The sequence below is a fragment of the Entelurus aequoreus genome, linkage group LG06 (assembly GCF_033978785.1).
Source record: "Entelurus aequoreus isolate RoL-2023_Sb linkage group LG06, RoL_Eaeq_v1.1, whole genome shotgun sequence".
Classification (NCBI taxonomy): Eukaryota; Metazoa; Chordata; class Actinopteri; order Syngnathiformes; family Syngnathidae; genus Entelurus; species Entelurus aequoreus.
The window spans coordinates 84,929,715-84,956,672 of record NC_084736.1 but is presented as its reverse complement, the minus strand read 5'-3'; the positions used below and the strand labels follow the sequence as shown (position 1 = coordinate 84,956,672).

At 37.5% G+C, this 26,958-nt stretch overlaps 1 protein-coding gene across 2 annotated transcripts in view; it reads left to right on the top strand.

Moving 5' to 3' along the window:
• Positions 1-26,958, top strand: part of LOC133652694 (dedicator of cytokinesis protein 5-like) — a 73,395-nt gene that overhangs the window by 2,855 nt on the left and 43,582 nt on the right. For both annotated transcript variants that reach the window (XM_062051706.1, XM_062051705.1), the window contains exons 2-5: positions 20,830-20,913; positions 21,141-21,181; positions 26,486-26,541; positions 26,815-26,911. In XM_062051706.1, the coding sequence (XP_061907690.1) occupies positions 20,830-20,913; positions 21,141-21,181; positions 26,486-26,541; positions 26,815-26,911 (278 nt within the window). The remainder of the gene's footprint in view (positions 1-20,829; positions 20,914-21,140; positions 21,182-26,485; positions 26,542-26,814; positions 26,912-26,958) is intronic.

Here is a 26,958-nt window from a genome sequence, read left to right as displayed (position 1 = left end):
ATTGTGGCTTTTGTCGAGTAAAATGACCACCCTTTTCATAAAATTGCCAACATTTTATGCTTTTCTTGTAAAATTGCGACTGTTATTGAGTAAAATTCCAACTTTCATCATAATATTGCACAAATGTTCAGTTTTTCTTGTAAAACTTTTACTTTGTTGAGTTTAATGACTTTTATTATAACACTTTCAAAATTCAAAGTTTTTCAACTAATTTTTTGCAACAAGCTTTTTTATATTTGCATAATATGTATATATTATTAATGTTGTAAATACTAATCTTTATATATCTAGAAAGGGTGGTCCTAAAGAGGTAGGCATTTTTTGGAGGTCTCAAGAAAGTAAGAAATACAAGTGTGTGTGTGTGTGTGTGCGTGTGTGTGTGTGTGTGTAGTTGTAAACTATTCATCCTCCACACCCTGAAGGCAAATCTGCTGCACAATTCCTGTCTGAGTGACAAATCCTTTTTCTGTCAACATAATGACATAATGCTCTGCTCAGGTTGGCTGCTAACAGCTAACAGCTAAATGTGTGCAGATGTGTTACTGACCATTAGCTTGTCCTGTGGAAATGTGCGGTGTCCATCTGTGTGGTGTCCAAAATATATGGTAAATGGGTTATCCTTGTATAGTGCTTTTCTACCTTCAAGGTACTCAACGCGCTTTGACACTATTTCTACATTCACCCATTCACACACACATTCACACACTGATGGTGGGAGCTGCCATGCAAGGCCCTAACCACCACCCATCAGGAGCAAGGGTGAAGTGTCTTGCTCAAGGACACATCGGACGTGACGAGGTTGGTGGAAGGTGGGTATCGAACCAGGAACCCTCAGGTTGCTGGCAAGCCCACTCTCCCAACGGCGCCATGCCGGTTGTGATGCAAAGATCACGGGTACTAGCGGCCGAAATGAGTTTCCTCCGCTGGGTGGCGGGTCTCTCCCTTAGAGATAGGGTGAGAAGCTCTGTCATCCGGGAGGAGCTCAAAGTAAAGCCGCTGCTCCTCCACATGGAGAGGAGCCAGATGAGGTGGTTCGGGCATCTGGTCAGGATGCCACCCGAACGCCTCCCTAGGGAGGTGTTTAGGGCACGTCCGACCGGTAGGAGACCACAGGAAAGACCCAGGACACGTTGGGAAGACTATGTTTCCAGGCTGGCCTGGGAACGCCTCGGGATCCCCCGGGAGGAGCTGGATGAAGTGGCTGGGGAGAGGGAAGTCTGGGCTTCTCTGCTTAGGCTGCTGCCCCCGGATAAGCAGAGGAAAATGGATGGATGCATCATAATTAATTTATTTCTCATTTTTTAAATCATGTGACCGCACTACTAACAACATTGATCAAATTAATTGACACAAAATGTTATTTATTTTAAACGTAAGCACGTGGCCATTTACAAAAACAATGTTCCAAAGAATCGCAGCCTTTTGGTGTAGTAGATAGCAAGTTATGTATGAAGTGTCGGGCAGCTGAGGGAACTCTTGTTCATTTATTGTGGGAATGTCAGAGAATAAAAGAGTTATGGTTGAAAACAACAAAAGAAGCAATCACATTCCTTAATATAAACATCCCAATGACACTGCAAACTTGTATTCTTGGGGATCTCCATCAATTTAGTAACGTGTCATCAAAAAGTAAAAATGCTTTTCTTTCAATATGCATAATAACAAAAAGGGTAATATTTAAAAAATGGATAGCTGTTGATAGTCCAACTCTTACTGACTGGTATACACAAGCTATGGAGATGATATCAGTAGAACAAACTGCATTTAGTTTAGATAATAATGAGTCATATATTGGAATATGGGATCCAGTATTTAAATTTGTTTTAACTTTTAAATGAACCAAAATATGACTTATTATATCTTTGTGGAAAATATTGGACACAGCGTGTTGTCAAGCTTGTGAGATGTGATGCAGGTGTGGGCCACTGTGACACTATTGTTCATTTCTAATTTTTTAAATTATTTTTTATTAATGTTTTTAATGATAATATCAATGAGGGTTTTTTTTTTTTAATCACTGCTATTTTGAAATTATTACCAATATTGATGCTGTTGTCGATAATGTTCATTTTTGTTTCACTACATTTGTATTGTTCCGTGTCATGTTTGTGTGTCCTCAATTGCTCTCAATTGCTCTGTTTGTTGTTATTCCTAACATTGCTGGGACGGGTTTGGTTTTGGGATTGGATTGCATTGTTGTGGTATTGTTGTGTATTGTTTTGTTGATTGATTAATAAAAAAGAAGAAGAAAAAGAAAAAAAAAAAGAATCGCAGCCTCAACAGTAAGCAGGAAAACGAGATTCACATTTTTTCAGAATCTTCTGTAAGGTGGAATATGGAGCTCTACAAGCACAAATATCAGCCCTTTTGACTAGACATGACTTTGTGTTTAATGGCAGAGGCTGGGGAATTTTCGAGTTAATCTTTCTGGATCCCAACTGGTGTGACTTTAAGCTGTTATTCTGTCAGTGTCATTCTCCTTCAGGTACAGGCCAGGGTTCACCAAGACTGTAAGTCACTGTCTCTGCTACCATTTAATTGATGTATTTGACATTTAAATAATTAGATATTTTGTTGATAAAAGGTGCTAATTAAAAGGAGGGATGGCATTATAGTCAGTCCCTCCACACCCTTATACGCCTCTACAAAGATGTAGGACATACTGTACTCCATTCTAAGAAAAGCCATCAGACCCAGACGTCTGATTTGAATAATCCCATTAGTCAGTTTTTGCCTTTCCGCCAAACATTTTGTATGAAAGAAGAGATTACAAGGTATTTGATATTATCGTAGCATATCTCAAGTAGGTTTATCGGAGCTGGAGCTTAAGTGGAGTTTAAGGTAATAATAACATATCAAAGTAACATTTTTGCAGCGTCTATTATATTCACCAAGCAGTACAATATAGTAGTTTTTAATAACTGATCGTGACAAAGAATTTGTATTTTAATATAGTTTCATGATCCAAAATGTGGACAATTGAGTTATTTGAATCATTATTTGGTAAATATTGACTTAATATAATGCCTATTAAAGCTGAAATGTTCCGCTTTTTCCCCCCACAATTAATCTATAGTAATATTTTTAAATATGAACTAAATGGGATGCAGGAATCTCTACCTCCATCGCCACTGTGTATTAAAACTGTAAATTGTCTTTCTTTTAGCATCATGGAATGTAAAGTCTAACCGCTGATTTGCCAGTTTCAGAGGTAGTATGCCAGGTGTAGTGTTGTCCCAATAGCAATATTTTGGTATCAGTACCGTTACCAAAATATATTTCGATACTTTTCAAAATAAAGTGGACCACAAAAAATGTATTTGTCTTAATTTGAACAGAAAATGTTATACATTAGACATACTTTTCTTATTGCACTCAAAGAACAAATTTAAAACATTGAAATAAAATGTCATTAAATAACATAGTGAACGTACTAGACAACTTCTCTTTAAGCAGTATATCAGGAAAGGGGTTACAATGGCTCTTAATTTGGCTGCTGACGTATGCAGTAAGATATTTTAGTCAAAATTATGAGGGACAAGCTGTAGAAAATGGATGGATGGATAGATTATTAATCTACTTGTTCATTTACTGTTATTTTCTGCTTACTTTCTGTTTCAACATGTTGCAGTGTTTCCCATAAACTGCCAAGATACCTGTGGCGGTGGGGGCGTGGTCACCATGACATCATCGAGAAATTTGCATAATTTACTACAATGATTTGATTTTCTCTAAAAAGGCTAAAAAAATGTACTTACTAATTAATAATAACAGTTTTGTTTTAAACGTCCATCCATCCATCCAGTTTACAATATAATTACAACACTTTATGTACATATTTATATACAGATTTCAACAATAAGTTATTCACTGAATTATATTTATTAATTGTGGTTCTTACAAAAAATATATCTTATAAAATATAAAAGCTAAAATATCTCAAAGCTCTGCCCCTTTAATTAGTGCATCCTAAATAATTTAACTTTAGCCTACTACTACAACCATATTATTTACCAGCAACATAAAGTGAAACAGAGGCATAAGTGTCCTGCCAGTCAGTAACAAATAAACAGAAAACTGTAGTGGTGGTAGATAGACACAGAGCTTCATCAAACATCTGATCCACTGAACAAAGAGCTCCAAAAATCTTGAACTTTAGACTGCCATCAGTTTTACTCCCTACACTTAACCATGTGTTTCCTACTGCCTGCACACTTTGCACCCTTTGTTATATACACATGTTGTGTTTCTAATATAAATACATTTAATAAAGTCAAATACAAATAAGGCAACAAGAGAAGTATCCTACACTTATCTTTTGTAAAGTAAATGTGAACAGCCGATATGGGCATCTACATCAACTATATGATTTGCCTGAGAAGCTGGAGGACAAAAAAAAAAAAAAAGTTTTTATTTTTTAATTTTTTAATTTTTAATTTTTTAATTTTTTAAATTTGTGGCGGACGTAATTCTTTCGTGGAGGGCCGCCACAAATAAATGAATGTGTGGGAAACCCTGTGTTGTATTGACACTTCTGTAAAAATCTAAAATCTAATAAGCACTTATTATTCTGTTGTTTGGATAGGGCTAAGCAATATGGCTGAAAACGTTACACGTTTTTTATATTGGTCAATATTGATATTTTTTATGACTTATTTAAGCCTGTCAATAAATACAGTAATGCAATTTCCAACTTACCAAATGTGCTATTTCTCAGTGGAGAAGGTGTCTGGTAGCCAGTTAGGATGAGCACAGGTGAGGTGGTCAAATAATTGCAGGGGGTTTGAAGGCAGTTGCAGTTTTGAGAGTGTGTAAACTATTGAACACGACACAAACCAACAAAACTAAAGACGGACATCTGTTATTGAGTTGATATATCAAGATATTACAGTTTTTCTTCTCACTTAATGCAGAGAATCTAAAGCGAGACAGAAAGTCGGCGTAACCAAACTGATACTGTTACGTGATTGGCTTTTAGCGTGTCCCTCCCATTGCTCAGTGAATACTGTTACCTGGTTGGCATTTCCTGTTTTACTGGGTTCCCCAAGCACGAGTGACATATTGCATCATTTTTTTTGTTGTATTATTTTGTCAAAACTATTCTTAATCTACTTCCATGGTTATGTCTTCTTCTGTTGTTTCGTACTTAATTAGTTTTGGTCAATAGTACAATTTCAGGTATCGATCAAATACCAAGTACAGGCATGTGATTTTTCCGTCTATAGTCGAAAATCTGTATTTTTTATCTCTGTAAAAATATAAAAAAGTTTTTTCCGACCGATGTGTGTTAAAATCTTGATCCGTCTCTTTGCCATACCTGCCAACAGCTACGGTTTTCACGTAATGAGTATGGTTTTTGATAATCCATTCTGGTTTACGGCTGCAGTGGTAACAACTACGGCTTTCCATTAAAAATGATTAAATTAAAAAGCAAAGCTACATAGCGAAGCAACTCCACTTGCGGGGGGAAAACAAATATAGGAAACATCAATGATGAGTGGTTGGTTTACGTATAAGAAAATCCATGATTGGTCGGTTGGTTTACTATGATGAGTCACCATTGGTTAAGATTAGGGCAAAACATTAGGGACAGGCCAATCAGAGGCAAGATAGGGCGGGTCATGGAACCAGGAAGGGAAATCACAACAGACATCCCAAACGACAACAAGGGAGTCGGAGAAGAGAAGAGGGAATATTCAAGCTGGCGTTTTTTATATTAAGAAAAACTAGTGGAAGATGGCAGAGTGATTCTCTTCCTTAGATTTTTCTTTTAGCGATGTAGACAAAGTCCAGGAAAGCCACAATGTGTCTACTTGGCCACATTTGGACAAATGTATGCGTCTGGATAAAACAATGCCCAAAACATTCATTTTAGTTGTTTATCCTGTAAGCCCAAATCAAAACTGCTCTCAACATAGAAGAGGTGGAATACACATTTAAGAACACACATGATTGTGGCAGACATGAGATGACTTTTGCTACGTATAGCCTGTCTAAATGCTACTTTTCATCTTTATTGGTGTTTTACAACAAGACAGTGGCTGACATTTTGTCCATTGTTTCTACTCTTTGTATTTTGACATTGAATAGTTGAATCATTTTGAAACAAACAACAAGACTGCAAGATATTTGTTATTTCATGCTGTAAATCACAAATGGCTATTCAGATAAAGGAAGTTAGCTAATAGAATAAACATTGTTTGTACTTTATGCATTTGGAGCATTTAGAAGTGGAGAGGGAGTCGAAGAGACAGAAATTGGCTATAAAACCCAAGGCAGAATCCACTAAAGCAGAAACAAAAAGGAAAATGCAAGCTGCTCAGAAATTTGCCAGGAAGGCTCATGTCAGAGCCATCAAAGCAATAATGCCAAATAATGTGTGAATGAACCAAAGTCATGTGTAAATAATGTAACTAACTAGATGAACCATCTGTGGCTGTGAAGTGAACACTAGTAAGGTTGTAAATACTGTATAGAGTAGGCTAACCCATGTGGTTCCTGTGGATGTGAACACAAGTTGTAATTACTGTAGTGACTAAATAACATAGTGACTGAAACAGACAACGTAAAGTGTAAATCATGTAAATAACTAGATGAACCATCTGTGGCTGTGAAGTGAACACTATTAAGGCTGTAAATACTGTAGAGTAGGCTAACCCTGTGTTTTTCAACCTTTTTTGAGCCAAGGCACATTTTTTGCGTTGTAAAAATCCGGAAGCACACCACCAGCAGAAATCCTAAACTCAGTTGACAGTTAAAAGTAATTGTCGCAATTGTTGGATGGCTGACTTTAAACCATAACCAAACATGCATCACTATAGCTCTTGTCTCAAAGTAGGTGTACTGTCACCACCACTGTCACTTATTTTGACTTTTTTGCGGTTTTCCTGTGTGTAGTTCTTGTCTTGCGCTCCTTTTTCGGTGGCTTTTTCTCTGTTTTTGGTATTTTCCTCTAGCAGTTTCATGTCTTCCTTTGAGCGATATTTCCCGCGTCTACTTTGTTTTAGCAATCAAGAATATTTCAGCTGTTTTTATCCTTCTTTGTGGAGACATTGTTGATTGTCATGTCATGTTCGGATGTTCATTGTGGACGCCGTCTTTGCTCCGCAGTAAGTCTTTGCTGTCGTCCAGCATTCTGTTTTTGTTTACTCTGTAGCCAGTTCAGTTTTAATTTTGTTCTGCATAGCCTTCCCTAAGCTTCAATGCCTTTCTTTAAGGCCACTCACCTTTTGTTTATTTTTGGTTTTAGCATCAGACACCTTTTTACCTGCATTTACAAAGCAATTAGCCACCGGCTGCCACCTACTGATATGGAAGAGTATTACACGATTACTCTGCCGAGCTCTAGACAGCACCGACACTCAACAACAACACATCATTTGTTGACTATAATTACTGGTTTGCAAAAAATGTTTTCAACCCAAATATGTGAAATTAGATAATCTTCCACGGCACACCAGACTGTATCTCACGGCACACCGGTGTGCCGCGGCACAGTGGTTGAAAAACACGGGGCTAACCCATGTGGTTCCTGTGGATGTGAACACAAGTTGTAATTACTGTAGTGACTAAATAACATAGTGACTGAAACAGACATTGTGATTCATTTGAACAGGGTGTGTATTTATGTAAACTCTGTTGATAATTTTTCAATTATTTAAACACTAAAACATCTTTAAACTGTGTTTTTTTTGGCAAATTTTTGCGTGTTCATTTGCTGAAAAAAACAGGAGCTTCGGGGGGAGGGCGGCTTATCCCCCTTTTCCCCCCACCAAGTGCCCTGGACCTGCGTCCCCTAGGCCCCCGGCTTATTTTTCATGAAGTTCAAATCACATGCCTGCAAGTAATAACATGGGCCGGATTGTTCATACCAATACTGATACTTAAAAGTGTCAAGATTATTGAATGATTACATTTTTGATCGCAATTATGATCGGACAAAAACACAGGACAGTGGTGTAACAATATCAATTAGATATTGAAATAATTTTCTAGTATTATCTCTAATTTAATTTTGCCCTCAGATAGGTTGTTAAAATAACAAAAAACGTTTTGTGATAATAAAAAATATTGATCTAATCTCTGTAGAACTGACCACATGCTGATATTATACTTGGTAACGTTACTTTCAAAATTTGTATCAATCCTTTGTTCATATTTAAAAGCTCTGGCTTAGCTGTTAGCTTGGCTTATTGTATACTCCTACGATGTGTCTTGTATTCCTCGTCCTCCAGTGATGATACTTGTAAGAAACACTCTTTACTGCCATAGAGGCAAGAAATGCTGACTAGAAGCGGCTTTGCACTGTGGAGAGATGTTAGCCATTAGCTCGCTAGCGAGGACGCTACAGTACACTAAGGACCCGGTCGTTCGCTTGTCGCTGTCAAATTTTCAGCACTCCGCTAGAACGTGTCACCAATATGCATGATCACAATATTGTATCAAAAGCTCTATCATCAGCCAAGTTTATATCATTTATATCAGTGTTTCCCATAAACTGCCAAGATACCTGTGGCGGTGGGGGCGTGGTTGTGGGCGTGGTCACCATGACATCATCGAGTAATTTGCATAATTTACTACAATGATATGATTTTCTCTAAAAAGGCTCAAAAAATGTATACTTACTAATTAATAATAACAGTTTTGTTTCAAACGTCCATCCATCCATCCATCCATTTTACAATATAATTACAACACTTTATGTACATATTTAATTAGTGCATACTAAATAATTTAACTTTAGCCTACTACTACAACCATATTATTTACCAGCAACATAAAGTGAAACAGAGGCAGTGGTGTCCTGCCACAGTCAGTAACAAATAAACAGAAAACAGTAGTGGTCAAATACAAGTAAGGCAACAAGAGAAGTATCCTACACTTCTCTTTTGTAAAGTAAATCTGAACAGCCGATATGGGCATCTACATCAACTATATGATTTGCCTGAGAAGCCGGACAGGACAACAACAAAAAATACACTACCGTTCAAAAGTTTGGGGTCACATTGAAATGTCCTTATTTTTGAAGGAAAAGCACTGTACTTTTCAATGAAGATAACTTTAAACTAGTCTTAACTAGAAAGAAATACACTCTATACATTGCTAATGTGGTAAATGACTATTCTAGCTGCAAATGTCTGGTTTTTGGTGCAATATCTACATAGGTGTATAGGCCCATTTCCAGCAACTATCACTCCAGTGTTCTAATGGTACAATGTGTTTGCTCATTGGCTCAGAAGGCTAATTGATGATTAGAAAACCCTTGTGCAATTATGTTCACACATCTGAAAACAGTTTAGCTTGTTACAGAAACTACAAAACTGACCTTCCTTTGAGCAGATTGAGTTTCTGGAGCATCACATTTGTGGGGTCAATTAAACGCTCAAAATGGCCAGAAAAAGAGAACTTTCATCTGAAACTCGACAGTCTATTCTTGTTCTTAGAAATTAAGGCTATTCCACTAAATTGTTTGGGTGACCCCAAACTTTTGAACTGTAGTGTAAAATTAAATTTTTTATTTAATTTTTTAAAATTTGTGGCGGACGTAATTCTTTCGTGGCGGGCCGCCACAAATAAATGAATGTGTGGGAAACACTGTATATCGTATATCATCCATCGCACAACCCTAGTATGTAGCTGCACAAGATGTGGGGCTTAGGGCTGCACAATTAATCCACATCAAGGTTTTAATTAGTGTGATGAATACCAGCAAAAAGTTGACATTTTTACAATGTGAAATATCCTGTTGTTGTAATATTTGAGCGTCAAATAGGATGGGCAATATACGCCCATTAACAGACCAACGAGTAAAAATGCCGCGATCACGTGATGGCAATAAACAAAGACAACCCGACCTCGTTTTTCCAACGGGGAAATAACCACACTTTTTCAATATTTAATTAAAGTTTGCTTACAGAAATTAATACATTTTACATTTTTGTTTATTTAGGATAACTAAAAGTTATTTACTTTCTAATTACAGTACAGTGGTAAACAATTCTACATGAAATAAAAGTTTATATCCTTTTAAATGGTTACTTGAGTTATTATTATATATGATGATTACATAACATAATCACTGTATAGTTTTTATCGGTTATCTTCAGTTTAAGAGGATGATGTAGACAAAAGCTCTGAGTCTGTCTGCATAAAGCCAAATATTTTTTAAAGTAAATGATTGCGTATTGTTCTAATGCACCTTGAGACAAGAATATGTTGGTTGGCAGTCTAAAAGTAACATGTCTTCCTTCACATTTTTATGTATTTGTATGTATGAAATATAGAAAATAATTGCAAATCGAATTACAATCGCAATTTTGGAGAGAAAACTCGCAATTAGGTTTTTCTCAAAATTGTGCAGCCTGAGTAGGGCTGCAACAATTGATTAAATAGATTAATTTGATTCTTAAAAAAGCTTTGATTCATATTATGTTGCTTTGATGAATAATTTAATAATTCTAACTAGTAAAAAATAATAAAATCTGGACTGCATGTAAATATATTAAAAGACACGACGGTGTCCCACTTGGTTGGGTTTAGTGTGATGGACATAGGGGAATAAATGCTAGCTTAACTGTTACCTCTATGATATGCACATTTTATGGCGTCTCCATGGGAAAAAACGGCCCTCTGTTCTTAACTCCTTTCGGAGGCCAGTATTTTATTGAGCAGAATTATGCTACCTGTGGATGATATATTGCAGGTCCCCATGAATAAATCTCAACATACTGTTCATGATGTCATGTTCTTTAAACCACAGTATGTTGACTGTCTGACAAAGAATCATCGCCTCTGTGTGAGCAACATTTGGTGGAAACTACAGCCTCTATTGTATTTGAATTGCCCTGTGTATGAATTGTGCTCTGTAAATTAAATTGCCTTACATGGCCAATAGTATGGTGAAAACAAAATTAGTAATACCAACACAATCAAAATAAAAGAAAAAAAAACAGATAATAATGAACAATTAAAAAAATGAAATACATTCAAATAAATGTAACTACTTTATGAGACATGTTATCAACAGTTTCAGCCACAAATACGAGCCACAAAACCTAAACTAAACAATTTTACTGTCTGCTCTTTATTTCGTATGTTTTCTGTTTTGACACATTAGAATACACCGATGAGTATTCATGCACTGTGAGGCTTTATTCATGCAGCTCAATTGACATTACAATGTTGTCTTTCTGCAAAAGTAGAAACACATGAGCTTTATTGCGGTCCATAAAGTGTCTGTCAGTGGGGCATATCATTCAATTCTAGTTAGGAGGTAAGGCTTGGTTATACTTCAGTGTATTGCGCACAGCGTTATGATCTAGTTATAGAGATGAGTACTTTTTACATTTAAATTATACGGTACCAATTGACTGTACCTGAGAAGCAATACCAGTACTTAATTTTCAGTACTCTTGTATGTGTTAATGTGGTAATAAGTAAACATTGTTTTCTGAGGAAACCTTTTTTTATTCAACATTGAAAAGCAAAGATATCCTGCTGTATGGGAAACACTGGAATATTTAAAGAGATAAAGAAAAAAAAGAGTTGATGTATAAAAAACTAAAATATTGAACAGCAAACAGAAGAAGTTGGGTCGAGAGTAGTCAAACTTACATGTTAAATAAGACAACATTAAATACCTAAAGCTGTCTTTTTGTTGAACATGTCAACATGAATGCTGTATAGAGAGTCAGTCTTGCAAACATGAATGCAGTTGAAGTAATGTAGAGATCCTAGCGAGCTAACTGCTAGCCAGTGTGATCATTGACTTATAAACTCTTATGCACTTGGATTTGTGAGAAAAGTGTTGCTGCTTGCCTTTAGATATGATTGATCAAACGGAATAATTGCAGTCATTAAATGCTGTGAAAAACTCTTAAAAGAAAACTGTTCCTCAAATCTGAAGAAAGGTTATTGTAAATTTAGTTTAGTAAAATTCTAACAAAAACATTTTTTAACCAAAAAAAAAAAGCTGAAAGCACACTCTTGCCCAATTGATTTGTTTTTCATCCTTAGCTTTGAAGCTTAGACATATTCTTTGATTTATGAATATCTTTAAAGGTGGAATTAAGTGGAACACAGTTAAAAAACTCAATATTTTTTGTCTGTCTAGACCAGGGGTGCCCACACTTTTTCAACAGGCGAGCTACTTTTCAAATGACCAAGTCGAGGTGACTTCATTTTCATGTGTGTGTGTGTGTGTGTGTGTGCGTGTGTGCGTGTGTGTGTGTGTGTGAAATAATTTAAAACATGCTTTATATTCTAATTTCTTCAAAATACCCACCCTTTGCTTTGATTACTGCTTTGCTCACTCTTGGCATTCTCTCCATGAGCTTCGAGAGGTAGTTACCTGAAAGGGTTGTCACTTCACAGATGCCTTCAGTGACAATCTACAATCTTTCAATAGTCATGAAAATAAAGAAAACGCATTGGAATGAGAAGGTGTGTCCAAACTTTTGGCCTGTACTGTAAAGATGTATTACATATTATATTTATATTATATGTATACCTAATTTTTATTTATTTATGAAATAGACAATTTTTGTTAACACTTTAAAGGTGTTTAATAAAAATACAAGCATGTTTAACACATGTATCATGTCGTCATTGTATCCATGTCTGAAATAAACTCTAACCATAACCATAACATATAGATTCCTTTCTTTCATGAAGACAAGAATATAAGTTGCTGTATGACCAGATTCCGATGACTTGCAGTGATTGCAATCAGACAGGATCCTCAGTAGAGCTGATAACTTCCACATTTTAGAATTTACATTGTGGAGGTAAAAAAAAGTCCTCTTTTCTGTCCAATACCTCATGAAAGTGGTTGCTTTTTGGCATCTTATTTGTCTAGTTTTTAAACACTTTACAAGACATACGTTGACAGCAAACTCCGTAGCTTGCTAGCGTCGGCAGGATAGAGCAGCACTTTTATTGTGACGACAGGAAGTGTGCCGTCGTCGGTCTTTAGGGTTTTAACGGCAGGTACGCCGCGAGAAAAATTAAAAAGTGTTTACCGCCTCTGGTCTGTCATTTTTTTCCCTCAATACTGAGCTGGCTGCTCATAAGATGACGCCAATATCAATCAAGTGACAAAAGTCACGTCATGGTGAAGATTGATAATCGCTCATTTTTAGGATGATTTTTTTGAATGCCTGGCTGGCGATCAACTGACACACCCTGCACGTAATGGGCAGGCCTGGTCTAGACAGTAGATTGAGATTTTTTTTTTTATTTAAATTTGAAAATAACTTATTTAAAGTACAAACAAATGTTCTAATTATGTCCAGTCTTGGCAACTTTATCGCTAAATCTCGCAACTTTCCAAATCCTCTTGGAGACTTTTTTGTCAACAGCTACTAGCAACAAATCTAGCAACCGTTTCCTGTGTTATTGGAAGTTTTTGTTGTGTCTCATAGACTGTTCTTGTGTCTTGGAGACTCTGAGGTGACAGCACGCTGCTTTTAACGAGCAGTGACAGGTACTGCCTTGTGCCCCTCCCCCGTTCCAAAGCACTCAAAGCTGCAGCTGCCAGGCATCCCAGATGTCCGCTACCTAGCGGAAGTCTGCTATTTTTCTAGCCAAAGTGTTGTTGTTTTTTAGATTCCGGATAAAACCGCTAACTGGGCCACTCTCCGGCTGGGTGCTCAGAGCTCAGCACGGTAGCAGGCCGAGTACAACCGAGAGTGCAGACTTGTTCACGCTTCCCTAGTTGGCTGCTATCTACGCTAGCCACGCAGTAGGCCTAGTGCAGCCTTCTCTAACTGCCGTGTCCACGCTGTCTAAATGTATCTTAATACTCAGTGGCCTAGTGGTTAGAGTGTCCACACTGAGATGGGTAGGTTGTGAGTTCAAACCCCGGCTGAGTCATACCAAAGACAACAACGCAAGATGTCATTTTAAATGTAAAGGTTTCTTCCCTGTCACACTAAGATAAATCACTGCAACGTCTTAATCATTTGTTCATGAGCCAGTCAAGGGATTTTGTGAATTTCACAACTTCTCCAGTCTTTAATTTGCATTTAACAATCCAAAACAAAATTGAATTAAATTTAAAGAACACAAACTACGAATCAACTGAAGATCAGACTTAGCATTTTTTAAATTCACTTTTTATTTCTCCCACGACGTTATTCCTCTCTACAATAGCATCCATCGCAAAAAATTATGCAAACAAGGTCATGACGTCATCTAACGACTTGTAGCAACTTTTATGACAGCCAATAGCTACTGTATGTTCCTTACTGGGGAGTTGGAAACACTAATTATGTCAGGTGTTAGATTCTGCTCTTTTGCATGTTGCTGTGCCAATGTGTCGCTGGTAGTGTAGTGGTTCACTCAGTTGACTTCTGTGCAGCCAGCAGAGGTTCAATTCCTCCCAGTAAAGGTGTGAATGTGTGTGCAAACAGTCCAAGGGTATGCCTCTTACTCAAAGTCTTTATTATGCTCCGGCGTCATGATCTAGTTATACTCCTGCAGTGTTTCCCATAAACTGCCAAGATACCTGTGGCTATGGGCGTGGCTATGGGCGTGGTCACATGACATCATCGAGTAATTTGCATAATTTACTACAATGATATGATTTTCTCTAAAAAGGCTCAAAAAATGTAAAGTTACCAATTAATAATAACAGTTTTGTTTTAAACGTCCATCCATCCATCCATCCATCCATCCATCCATCCATTTTACAATATAATTACAACACTTAATGTACATATTTATATACAGATTTGAACAATAAGTTATTCATTATTAATTGTGGTTCTTACAAAAAATATATCTTATAAAAATATAAAAGCTAAAATGTCTCTTAAAGATCTGCCCCTTTAATTAGTGCATACTAAAAAATTTAACTTTAGCCTACTACTACAACCATATTATTTACCAGCAACATAAAGTGAAACAGAGGCAGAGGTGTCCTGCCACAGTCAGTAACAAATAAACAGAAAACAGTAGTGGTGGTAGATAAACACAAAGCTTCATCAAACATCTGATCCACTGAACAAAGAGCTCCAAAAATCTTGATCCTACACTTCTCTTTTGTAAAGTAAATGTGAACAGCCGATATGGGCATCTACATCAAATATATGATTTGCCTGAGAAGCTTGACAGGACACAAAAAAAAAAAAAAAAAAAAAAAAAAAATATATATATATATATATATTTTTTTGTGGCGGCCTTAATTCTTTCGCGGCGGGCCGCCACAAATAAATGAATGTGTGGGAAACACTGCTCCTGTGTGTGTGTGTGACATTCATTTCAGCCATAACCATACGGGGCGGTGTTTCCTGAGGGAGCAACCACCGCTGTCTTTGTCTTGATATTAATATTGTGTGTGGTATTCATATTAGCATTCAAGCTAGCTAGTGATTAGCACACTCCCCAAGCTATGAGCAGTATCAGCGGTTTGAGTTTATTGAAGTGTGATCATCAATCACCATTTTATGATCATTTGAAAAGGTAATACTAACCGTTGAGAATTTTACTGCGGTTTTTCATTATTACCAGTAGTTGTTACAGCCGTACTTCACACCTTAAGTCAGGGGTCGGCAACCCAAAATGTTAAAAAAGCCATATTGGACCAAAAATACAAAAATAAAAATCTGTCTGGAGCCGCAAAAAATTAAAAGCCATATTATAAGTGTTATAATGAAGGCAATGATGTAAGTGTCTATATTAGCTATATTAGCCTACTATCAAAGGCTGACACACATCTTCATTGACAGAAATGTTGTATTTAAATTTTTATCCTACACATTTTTGCAACATTGGAAAACATTAGTAAAATGGAGGCTTCTCACAGGATGAGATAACTCCTGGAAATGACTGGCTCAGAACGACCAAAGGTATAGATGTGTGTGTCCAAGTTAAAGGAAACTGTCTTCTTCTAATGGATTTATTACAATCTTTGCAAGCTGGGTAACGTTTGCTGTGGTCTGGAACAATATGGCACACAAACAACTATGAGAAATGCAGCCAATATTACATACAGATAATGTGTCATGAGACATGCAAATATAAATCAAATACACGGAGGACATAAGTCAATTAACTCAAATATAGCTACAAACGAGGCATAATGATGCAATATGAACACACAGCTAGCCTAAATAGCATGTTAGCATTGATTAGCTTGCAGTCATGCACTGACCAAATATGTCTGATTAGCGCTCCACACAAGTCAATAACATCAACAAAGCTCACCTTTGTGCATTCACGCACAGCATAAAACATTTGGTGGACAAAATGTGACAAAGAAGGAGTGGCATAAAACATGTCTTTCTGTGGCAGCGTCTGAGAAAGTTGTACGTGTAAACAAACTACGATGAGTTCAAGGATCGTTGAAATTAGTAGGACAAAACGGTGCTTGCCAAATCCTCCTCAGTGAAGCATGTATAACATAAACAGTGAGATTTATAACAATTAGGAAGGTTTGTGTCATGTTTGTTCTCCTACAGAAAATATATTAAACAAATATATATCTTTTTTCTTCATCTTTTTCCATTTTCACACATCTTTGAAAGAGGTCCAGGGAGCCACTAGGGCAGCTCGGGAGCCACTAGGGCGGCTCTAGAGCCACAGGTTGCTGACCCCTGCCTTAAGTGCAGCACATTTTCACCGTATTAATGCTCTGAGATGGTGGGTGAATGCTGCTCAAGTCCGGGATGTTTCCAATAGTCTTGTGTCAGTGCACTCCTAGTCAGCATGGACAGGCTCAGCTGGATCAGCTCTATAGAAAATAGATGGAGGGCGACTCTGGGACTAAATTACACAATAGTTTTTTTCCAGTTCTTTGAAGCAGCCTGACATTTACTGTCTTCCATAGTCTAGACTGAAGAGCTTTCTTGCTAGAATCAATTATTCACTTCTGCTATAACTTGGAATGTCTTTTTACGCTTCTCATCCAGCCAGTGTATAAAACTAGAGACTTTTATTAATTTTCTTTAACTTTAATGAGCTGCCAGCAGCTTCAAACCGTTCAGCTGTGACACTTTTTAATTGTTGACTAATCTACTGCTACAGTATGGTCAATTATTTAGGGTTCATCAAAGGACTCTGATTTAGTATTTGTGGTCCCACTAATTTAAATCTATACCTATTGAAGTATTCATTGGAATCTACAACAGTGTCTGTAGGCTCAGGGAAAAAAGCTTCTCAAAATTGAACAACTTAATTATGCTGCCAAATCCCAAATTGTTGGACTGTTTGCCAACTTAAAATAGTCTTTAAAAATATACAAAACAGGATTCATCCAAAATAATACATGTGGTATTATCAATATGAGACTACTTAAATTTGGGCATATTTTTAGTTTTTTTTAATTAGAAATGATAAAACATTTATATGGTGGCTGCACTGTGTAGAAGGCCCTTGTGCACTTCATAACAACTAACGTTATATTTACTGCTCTGGGGACAAATTGTTGTGTTGTGTTGTTGTCTGTAGCTCATTACCAATGTCACAGTGGTTAGACGGAGACATTGGTTGTGTTTCAAAGACATTTTGTTATTGAGTTATTGGTGCAATAACTTTGAATGTCCCTATCTCTGTTTAACTTTACCAGACTTTGCTTCCCCAACATTGACGTGCTTAACATCACTGGGTGCAAGGTGCGGACTAGGGCTGGGCGATATATGCATTTTGTAAGATACATCGATATATTTTTAAACATGTAGACCACGTACAGGAAACCCACAATGCGTCTACTTGGCCACATTTGGACAAATGTATGCGTCTGGATAAAACATTCATTTGACTTGTTTACCATGTAAGCCCAAATCAAAACTGTTCTTGAGTTGCCAAGCCGGGCATATTTCACACAAGAAATGCTGCCAATAATTTATTATTTGCACAGCTATGTTATTTATTTTACGTAGAAATAATATTTATCTATTTTATTTATGTTATGTAATTCTGTACTACTTAAACATTTTTTTTCTGTGCTGTAAATACCCATCTTGACCAACTGGTTAATAAAAGTACTGTAAATACCCATCTTGACCAACTGTTTAATAAAAGTAATGTTAATACCCATCTTGACCAACTGGTTAATAAAAGTACTGTAAATACCCATCTTGACCAACTGGTTAGTAGAAGTACTGCTAATACCCATCTTGACCAACTGGTTAATAAAAGTAATGTTAATACCCATCTTGACCAACTGGTTAATAAAAGTACTGTTAATACCCATCTTCACCAACTGGTTAGTACAGGGGTCGGCAACCCGCGGCTCCGGAGCCGCATGCGGCTCCTTGACCACTCTGATGCGGCTCAGCTACATGCATGCCGACCCCCTCGATTTTCCCAGGAGACTTATGGATGTCAGTGTCTCTCATAGACTACTCCCAGGGAAATATAACCCTATTAACACTCTAATTACTATATAAAGGGCGTGCCCTAATTGCACTGCAGTAATTGTCCTCTATAGCATTTACTTACAGCATGCCAGGCCAGCCACATGTTGCATGTTGTTATTACTTGCTCACACAGGAGACAGCAAAGCATAGTTACTCATCAGCCACACAGCTTACACTGACGGTAGCCGTATCAAACAACTTCAACATTGTTACGTTACAAATATGCGCCACACTGTGAACCCACACCAAAAAAGAATGAAAAACACATTTCTGGAGAACATCCCACTGTAACACAACATAAACACAACACAACCATTACCCAGAATCCCATGCAGTCCTAACTCTTCCGGTCTACATTATACACCCCGCTACCACCAAATCCCCCCACACATCAACCCCCCCCCCCCCCCCCCCCCCTCTTCGTGGTTGGTTGAGCGGAAGAGTTAGGGCTGCATGGGATTCTGGGTATTGGTACCGTCAGTGTAAGATGTGTGGCTGCTGACTTGGTAGCCTTGCTGTCTCTTACGTGAGCAAGCTAAAGCTGCATTCCACTTGTGACCGAGCAGGTACACTGATTGGGCAGGCTGTAGAGGGCGTCAAATGCAGTGTCACCACACTCTGATATTCGGTAGTCTCCCGGGAAAAATGAGAGGGTTGGCAAGTGTGACGCAAGCGACATTCATCCAAAACTCGCGGGCTGCACCAACATCAAATTCCCACATTAAAGTGTGTCTGAGACCCCTGGTTAACATAGCACAAAGCATGTAAGCTTTGTATGCGGTGTTTTTCATTTTAAATTTAAAATTTTTTTTTGTGGCTCCCATTACTTTCTTTAATGTGTGAAACTTGCCAAAATGGCTCTTTGAGTGGTAAAGGTTGCCGACCCCTGGGTTAGTAGAAGTACTGCTAATACCCATCTTGACCAACTGGTTAATAAAAGTACTGCTAATACCCATCTTGACCAACTGGTTAATAAAAGTACTGTAAATACCCATCTTGACCAACTGGTTAGTAAAAGTACTGCTAATACCCATCTTGACCAACTGGTTAATAAAAGTACTGTAAATACCCATCTTGACCAACTGGTTAGTAAAAGTACTGCTAATACCCATCTTGACCAACTGGTTAATAAAAGTACTGCTAATACCCATCTTGACCAACTGGTTAATAAAAGTACTGTAAATACCCATCTTGACCAACTGGTTAGTAAAAGTACTGCTAATACCCATCTTGACCAACTGGTTAATAAAAGTACTGTAAATACCCATCTTGACCAACTGTTTAATAAAAGTACTGTTAATACCCATCTTGACCAACTGGTTAATAAAAGTACTGTTAATACCCATCTTGACCAACTGGTTAATAAAAGTACTGCTAATACCCATCTTGACCAACTGGTTAATAAAAGTACTGTAAATACCCATCTTGACCAACTGGTTAATAAAAGTACTGTTAATACCCATCTTGACCAACTGGTTAGTAAAAGTGCCACTGACTGTTTACAGTACAGTTGTCATTCACTTCAATTTCAGTGAATCTCGCTCAAAAATGAATATCTTTATATGTATACTTTCACCGGAAAATATATCAAGATATATCGAACATCGAGTTTAAGTAAAAATATATCGAGATATACTTTTTGGTCCATATTGCCCAGGCCTACTTTCACACAAACAAATCAGAACATGGACATACATTTTTTTTTACACACACACGCACACACAAATTGCAATACGCATTTGCAAATGGTTTTGCTACAATAGTACTCCCCTTAAAATGTCACTCGCAGTCTGGAGTCTTTGCAGTTGTGCTATTAGATATGACTCTGACAACTTATAAGAATCCGAGAGCAGAGTACAAAAGCTCTCTAACTGATTAGCTTTTTAAAACTCATTGCAGGAGAAGAATTGTAACATTTGGTGTTAAGAACAATGTATGATTACTTAAGCCAGTTGAAGCGTGCAGTGAAATGTAGCCCCCAGCCATTGCAAGTCAGGACCTGCTCATTGTAGGCCTGTGCTGCTCCCTCAAGTCATGAAAAAAGATCTGCGCTATGGATTTCTCTTTGGAAATTATATTTTCCGTGTATGTGTTTGCCTGTGTATTGTCATTTGATTGTGGCCATAACTCTGTAATGGTGGTCATTTAAAAGCACAGTAGACGGGGTCACCTTCGTGGATGACTGCTGGCCAGGATGATTGTAGGGAAGTTGAGGCTTTACTAGTGAGAAACACAACCTGCAGGGTGTAAATATTGACCCATAGTCACAATGACATGATAGATGACATAAGAGAGTATAAAGGCACAGCCTTTTAAACCTTGTCTTAAGCTATCTGTTAAACTCAGGGCATAGTTCCAATTACAAAATGACTACGTTTGTACGCAAGGGAGTGAATTAAAATAACTCATTGCCTTTTGTAAGCGACTCTGTAACGACCAACTACTAAACAAAGTCTTTGTATTCTTTTAGCAATCTACAATTATGATCCCAGTGGTGAGCCGGAGCTGTGCTTGCAGGTGGGGGACACGGTACACATACTGGAGAAATTGGAAGGTGAGTGAGCATAAATATGCAACAAGCCCCGACACATCTGTCTATTCTTTCTCTAAGCAAGCCGCGGCAAGAACTACGATGCGATGATACGCTATCTGTCATTAAATACGCTCCATCTGATAATGGAAATGAGTGTGCAGTCTGCCACATTGTAACACTGATAGCCTGGACTGTCATTATTCTCATCTCATTGTCTCTGTGTAACATTCTTCTCTGTGCATCTTCAGGGTGGTATCGAGGCTACACGCTGCGCCACAAATCACATAAGGTATGAGCCTAATTAACGCGTCATATTTCTGATCTTAACACAGGTTGCAAAATGACCAATGTGACCTTATTATATGTTCTCCAACAAGATATTTGTTTTAACTGCTAAACTCTTAAGGGGGCAATTTTGGTTATATAAGGATCACATTTCATATACAAGAACATCTTGAGAAGATGCTTAAATAAAGTGATATGCATTGAGAACTATGCAATTATTATTTGAGTGTTTACTTTGCAGTGCAGACCCTCATCCACCACACTGGTAATTAGCAGTCATAGCGTATATCTCCATACAACTCAATTGTTCTGGTGGCCACATTTCCAGAAAGCTAAGGACCGGCTGAACTCCTGCCTTCACTGTTAGTTTTATTGGGTACATTCCGGAGAACTAGTGTCCTCTACAGTACACATTTGAATTTAGTCTACTTATTTTGTCAAAGTTTCAGTAGCACTTTGCTGTTTTTAAGGACCTTCTGCAAAAATGTGAGCATTTCTTTTTTATTTTAAAGTGAAATCACAGGCCACCAGTTGAATAGACCAAATGAATAAAAAGAGAGCACCTTAAAACGGGACCTTGAGAAACATCACTAGTGGGGCGGCATGGCGTAGTGGGTAGAGCGGCCGTGCCAGAAACTTGAGGGTTGCAGGTTCGTTCCCCGCCTCTTGACATCCAAATCGCTGCCGTTGTGTCCTTGGGCAGGACACTTCACCCTTGCCGCTCACACTGGTGACTGAATGATGAATGATAGGAGGTGGTCGGAGGGGCCTGGCAGCTAGGCTTCCGTCAGTCTACCCCAGGGCAGCTGTGGCTATGAAAGTATCTTACCACCACCACCAGGTGTGAATGAATGATGAAAGTAGCTTACCACCACCACCAGGTGTGAATGAATGATGAAAGTAGCTTACCACCACCACCAGGTGTGAATGAATTTTTTTATTTTATTTCTTGTGCGGCCCGGTACCAATCGGTCCGCGGCCCGGTGGTTGGGGACCACTGGTCTAGAGGACTCTTATTACCGTATTTTTCTGACTATAAGTCGCAGTTTTTTACAGTTTGGCCGGGGGTGCGACTTATACTCAGGAGCGACTTATGTGTGAAATGATTAACACATTAGCGTAAAATATCAAATAATATTATTGATGTCATTGACGTAAGAGACTAGACGTATAAGATTTCATGGGATTTAGCGATTAGGAGTGACAGATTGTTTGGTAAACGTATAGCATGTTCTATATGTTATAGTTATTTGAATGACTCTTACCATAATATGTTACGTTAACATAGCAGTTGGTTATTTATGCCTCATATAACGTACACTTATTCAGCCTGTTGTTCACTATTCTTTAGACATTTTAAATTGCCTTTCAAATGTCTATTCTTTGTGTTGGCTTTTCTCAAATACGTTTCCCCAAAAAATGCGACTTATACTCCAGTGCGACTTATATATGTTTTTTTCCTTTTTTATTATGCATTTTCGGCCGGTGCGACTTATACTCCGAAAAATACGGTAACTCCGGATTTTCACTAAATGTGGACCGGCACATGCGCATTGGCGCACTCTTTGGGTTTTTATTCAAGTCAGTGTGTCAATTTCCACCGCCTGCGGAACGTCACCAACATGCCGTTGCTGTTCTGCATTCCAGCGCTACATATATGCAGAGCTTCTATTTTTCCCGGAAGCCAAAACAAATCCGTTCAATTCAGCTAAAATCTGTTAGTATTGGACAGGAAGTCATGCACAAACACTAAATATAGTATCCGGTTTACTTTCCAAATTAAATACTCAGTCTTTTACACTTTGAAAGGTCCAAATAGGCGGCGACGGACATGAAGTCAACTTTAACCTGCTCAGTGGCCTTGTGGTTACAGTGTTCCGCCCCATCAAGGCTTGGAATTGGGGGCACCGCTGCTGCTCACTGCTCCCCTCACCTCCCAGGGGGTGGAACAAGGAGATGGGTCAAATGCAGAGGGTAATTTCACCACACCTAGTGTGTGTGTGACTATCAGTGGTACTTTAACTTTGTCAATGGTTTTCAGACTTAATTTCATATTGTCGACACAAATGGATGAGCACATGCGGATTCTGGAGGTCCAAAATGAAAGAATAACTACGGGCATATCTCGGGCAGCTAAATGGGAATATATGGGGGTCTGTGTCAAATATCAGCTGATAGGACTGATTGTGTGACCCGCCCGCTAGGGATGATGTTACTGTTGTATTGTTGCTTGCTGCAAAAAAAAAAAGCACCAAGTTTATTTGCTTTTGCTTCTCTGGAAGGACAGAATAAAGGTTTTGTGGTTCGCTTGATTACTGCCTACTTTATCACGTGATTATGCGTGGATTTGCGAGATCTCCTAAAAATATGCGCTATTTTGCTGCACGACAGAGCCACGGCAGATGGCGGCACCCTCCCGCAGTGAAGCCGGTCCGCAGCCGTTCCGCATTCAGTGGAAATTCGGGGTCATTCCTACACGACCCCCGTCAAGAGTTATTTTTTACGCACCAGCACTTTTGGCCTTCACAACAATAATGCTATATGTCATATACTGTCTAACTGTGCAGACTAAAAAATGATGTGGTGACACTTTATTAAATGATTATAGTTTCTCTCATTTACAGTAAAAGTTGGGATTAGTGGCAAAATTATTCATATGCAGCTCGCATTGTAGTTTCTAGCAACCACTACATTTAGTAGTTTTAGTTATTTTCTCAGGGTAATTATTTAAATAGGTTATATTTTTTCTTCTTGTTGTGTTGCAAATGTATTGTCTTTACATTTCAAATGACATAGGCGTGCGGAGTCCACTACTGCATGGGGCGTCAAAATGACCTCGACTGGGCCTGATTGTAGTTGTCTCATATCATTCATTTTTTTATGCATACATGTTTTTTTTATCAGTCTGCGGTAGGGTCTTCTTAAGCAGCTAACGCACCTATACAGCGCAAAGCCACTTTTAAGTCAGCAATTCTTGCCTTTATGGTGGAAAATCAACTTTTACTCACAAGTATCATCCGTGGAGGATGAGGAATAGCTAAACGCGCTACACTACACACTATACGATGATATGCTAACAGTAAGGCAGAGTTTTTGAATGAAACAAAGGTGGTGGATCCATAAAATATCAGCAGTAACATACCAAGTAAAGTATCCATATAAAATATTTTTTATTATCACAACATATTTTGCTGTTTTTGTTCTTGTTTACATACTCAGGAAATAAGTCCTTGGACACAGTAGAGCTTAAATTAATGGCAAAATCCAACAGATTCAAATCAAAGCCAATAATAATAAATCATTTTTTATGTTGTTACACCATCATCCTGTGTTTTTGTTTGATTGTAATTGTCATCAAAAATGTAATCATTCAATGATTGTGAACATTTAAATTATCGGTATGAGCATTGGTATGACCAATACTGCATCTAACTATTTGGTATTGGATCAATACCAACATTTATAGTATCCTCCAAAACTACTGTCAAGTATTGAAACAACAAAATAATAAGTGATTATTACATTTTAACTAGGGCAGTGAAACAATTTAAATATTTAATATTTGTTTATTTTTAAACATTTTGCCTTAAAGTCGCAATAAGGCTAAAAAGTGTTTTATTCAATTAATCAAACAAAGTAATTGATAGATTACTCAATTAGTAGAATAATCAATGGCTGCAGGCATACTCCAATATACATCACAATATAGATTTGAGGTCATATTGCCTCGTTTGCAGCTAAAACATGACTCTTTAAAAGTTCTGAAACGTTTGTAGCTGTCTAAGACCATGAGACTTGATGCACCTCAGACCTTTTTATCACAAGGAAATGTAGATTTTTTTTCATCATCTTGTTCAGTTTGATTTATTGCCACAAAAACACCGACACTCAAGCACAGGACTCAAACTGAATGTGGAAGCTGGCAGGTGAGCAAGCAAATGCAAACACTGAAACAGCGATCATAAATTCTACAGGCTGGAGTATGGAAGTAGAATTGTCAACTTATATATATCAATATGATATTAACACATATGCATATCTTAATAAATATACAAATACAAATGTGATATACAAATAAATAAATAACATGTATAAATAAACGCGTTTTTGTAAATATATTTTTGAGATTTTAAAATATATACAAATAAAATGTATAAATATAAAAATTGTGACATACAAATAAATCAAGAATTTGTATAAATAAACATGTATTTGTAAATATATTTTTGAGATTTGAATATAAATATGCTTGATTTTGTATTTGTATTGAATTTGCATACGTGGATTGCTTTTTTGCTTTTGTGTCGATGAGACATTCCTCCTACAAAGCAGATGCATAAACAAATGTGACCTACACACTCCCCTGAACAACCAGCAGAGGGCACTGCAGCCAGAGCGATCTGGGTCATATACATGGTCAGACACTGGCCAGCCAATCAGAGGCACACTAGAGAGGGTCATATGATGATTGATATATGATGATGATTTGACACACATTGCACTGATAAGAGATCAGTATCTACATCAGGACAAGGTCATTAAACGGCATTGATACAATAAAATAAGCAGCTAGCACGGTCTTTTAGATTAACTGGATGAATTAGCATTAGCTAATACAACGCTAACGTTAGCAAGCTCAGGCCGTTGTGCGTTCTCTCTGTAAAGACGTGGATTGTTTTTGTGCAGAGAACTCCGGGCATTTTGCATATAATGCATATAATGCTCTTTGACCCAGACCGCTCTGGCTGCAGTGCCCTCTGCTGGTTGTTCAGGGGAGTGTGTAGGTCACATTTATTTGTGCATCTGGTTTGTGGGAGGAATGTCTCACCGACACAAAAGCAAAAAAGCGATCCACATATGCAAATTCAATACAAATACAAATACATAATCAAGCATATATTTCTATTCAAATCTCTAAAATATATTTACAAATACACGTTTATTTATACAAATTCTTGATTTATTTGTATGTCACATTTTTATATTTAAAAATGTTATTTGTATATATTTTTAAATCTCAAAAATATATTTACAAATACGTGTTTATACAAATTATTTATTTGTATATCACATTTGTATTTGTATATTTATAAATACAGTATATGCATATGTATTAATATCATATTAATATATATAAGTTGATGTGAGACAATTTTACTTCCATACTGGAGGGAGAAGAGAGCAAAAATAGGTGTCTTTGAAGTGCTATTAAACGATTATTTTTATTTAGAAGTATTCCAATGTTTAAAGATGTTACTTTACTATTACATAAGCAACCCTAATGTTTCAACTAATTGCTTCCTCTCAGGGCATTTTCCCGGCTTCCTACATCCATTTAAAGGAAGCTTCAGTGGAGGGAACAGGGTAAGATCACACACAAGTAAACATGTCATCTTTGTAATAACACACTTTGGCTTTTGGTTTGACGTACGGCCAGGGACATAACAGGACATTTATAATTATCCTAAGTGTGGGTTCAGAAGTGCTTTTCTTGGCTGTGACAGGAAAAACATCCATTTATTCATCATGTATAGAGATACAATGCTCCCGTTCTGTTAAAACTTTATAATGTGATGTGTTCTGTGAGCAATGAAACATCTTTCCAATACCCTATTATTCTGCTTTTGTGGTTGGTAGCCAGCAGGAAATAATTATTCCATCAGATTTACCACTGGTGCAGGAGCTCGGGGCTACTCTGAGAGAATGGGCACAGATATGGCACAAGCTCTTTGTGGTATGTACACTCCACCGATATGTTTTAATTCAGTTTGTTTTACTTAG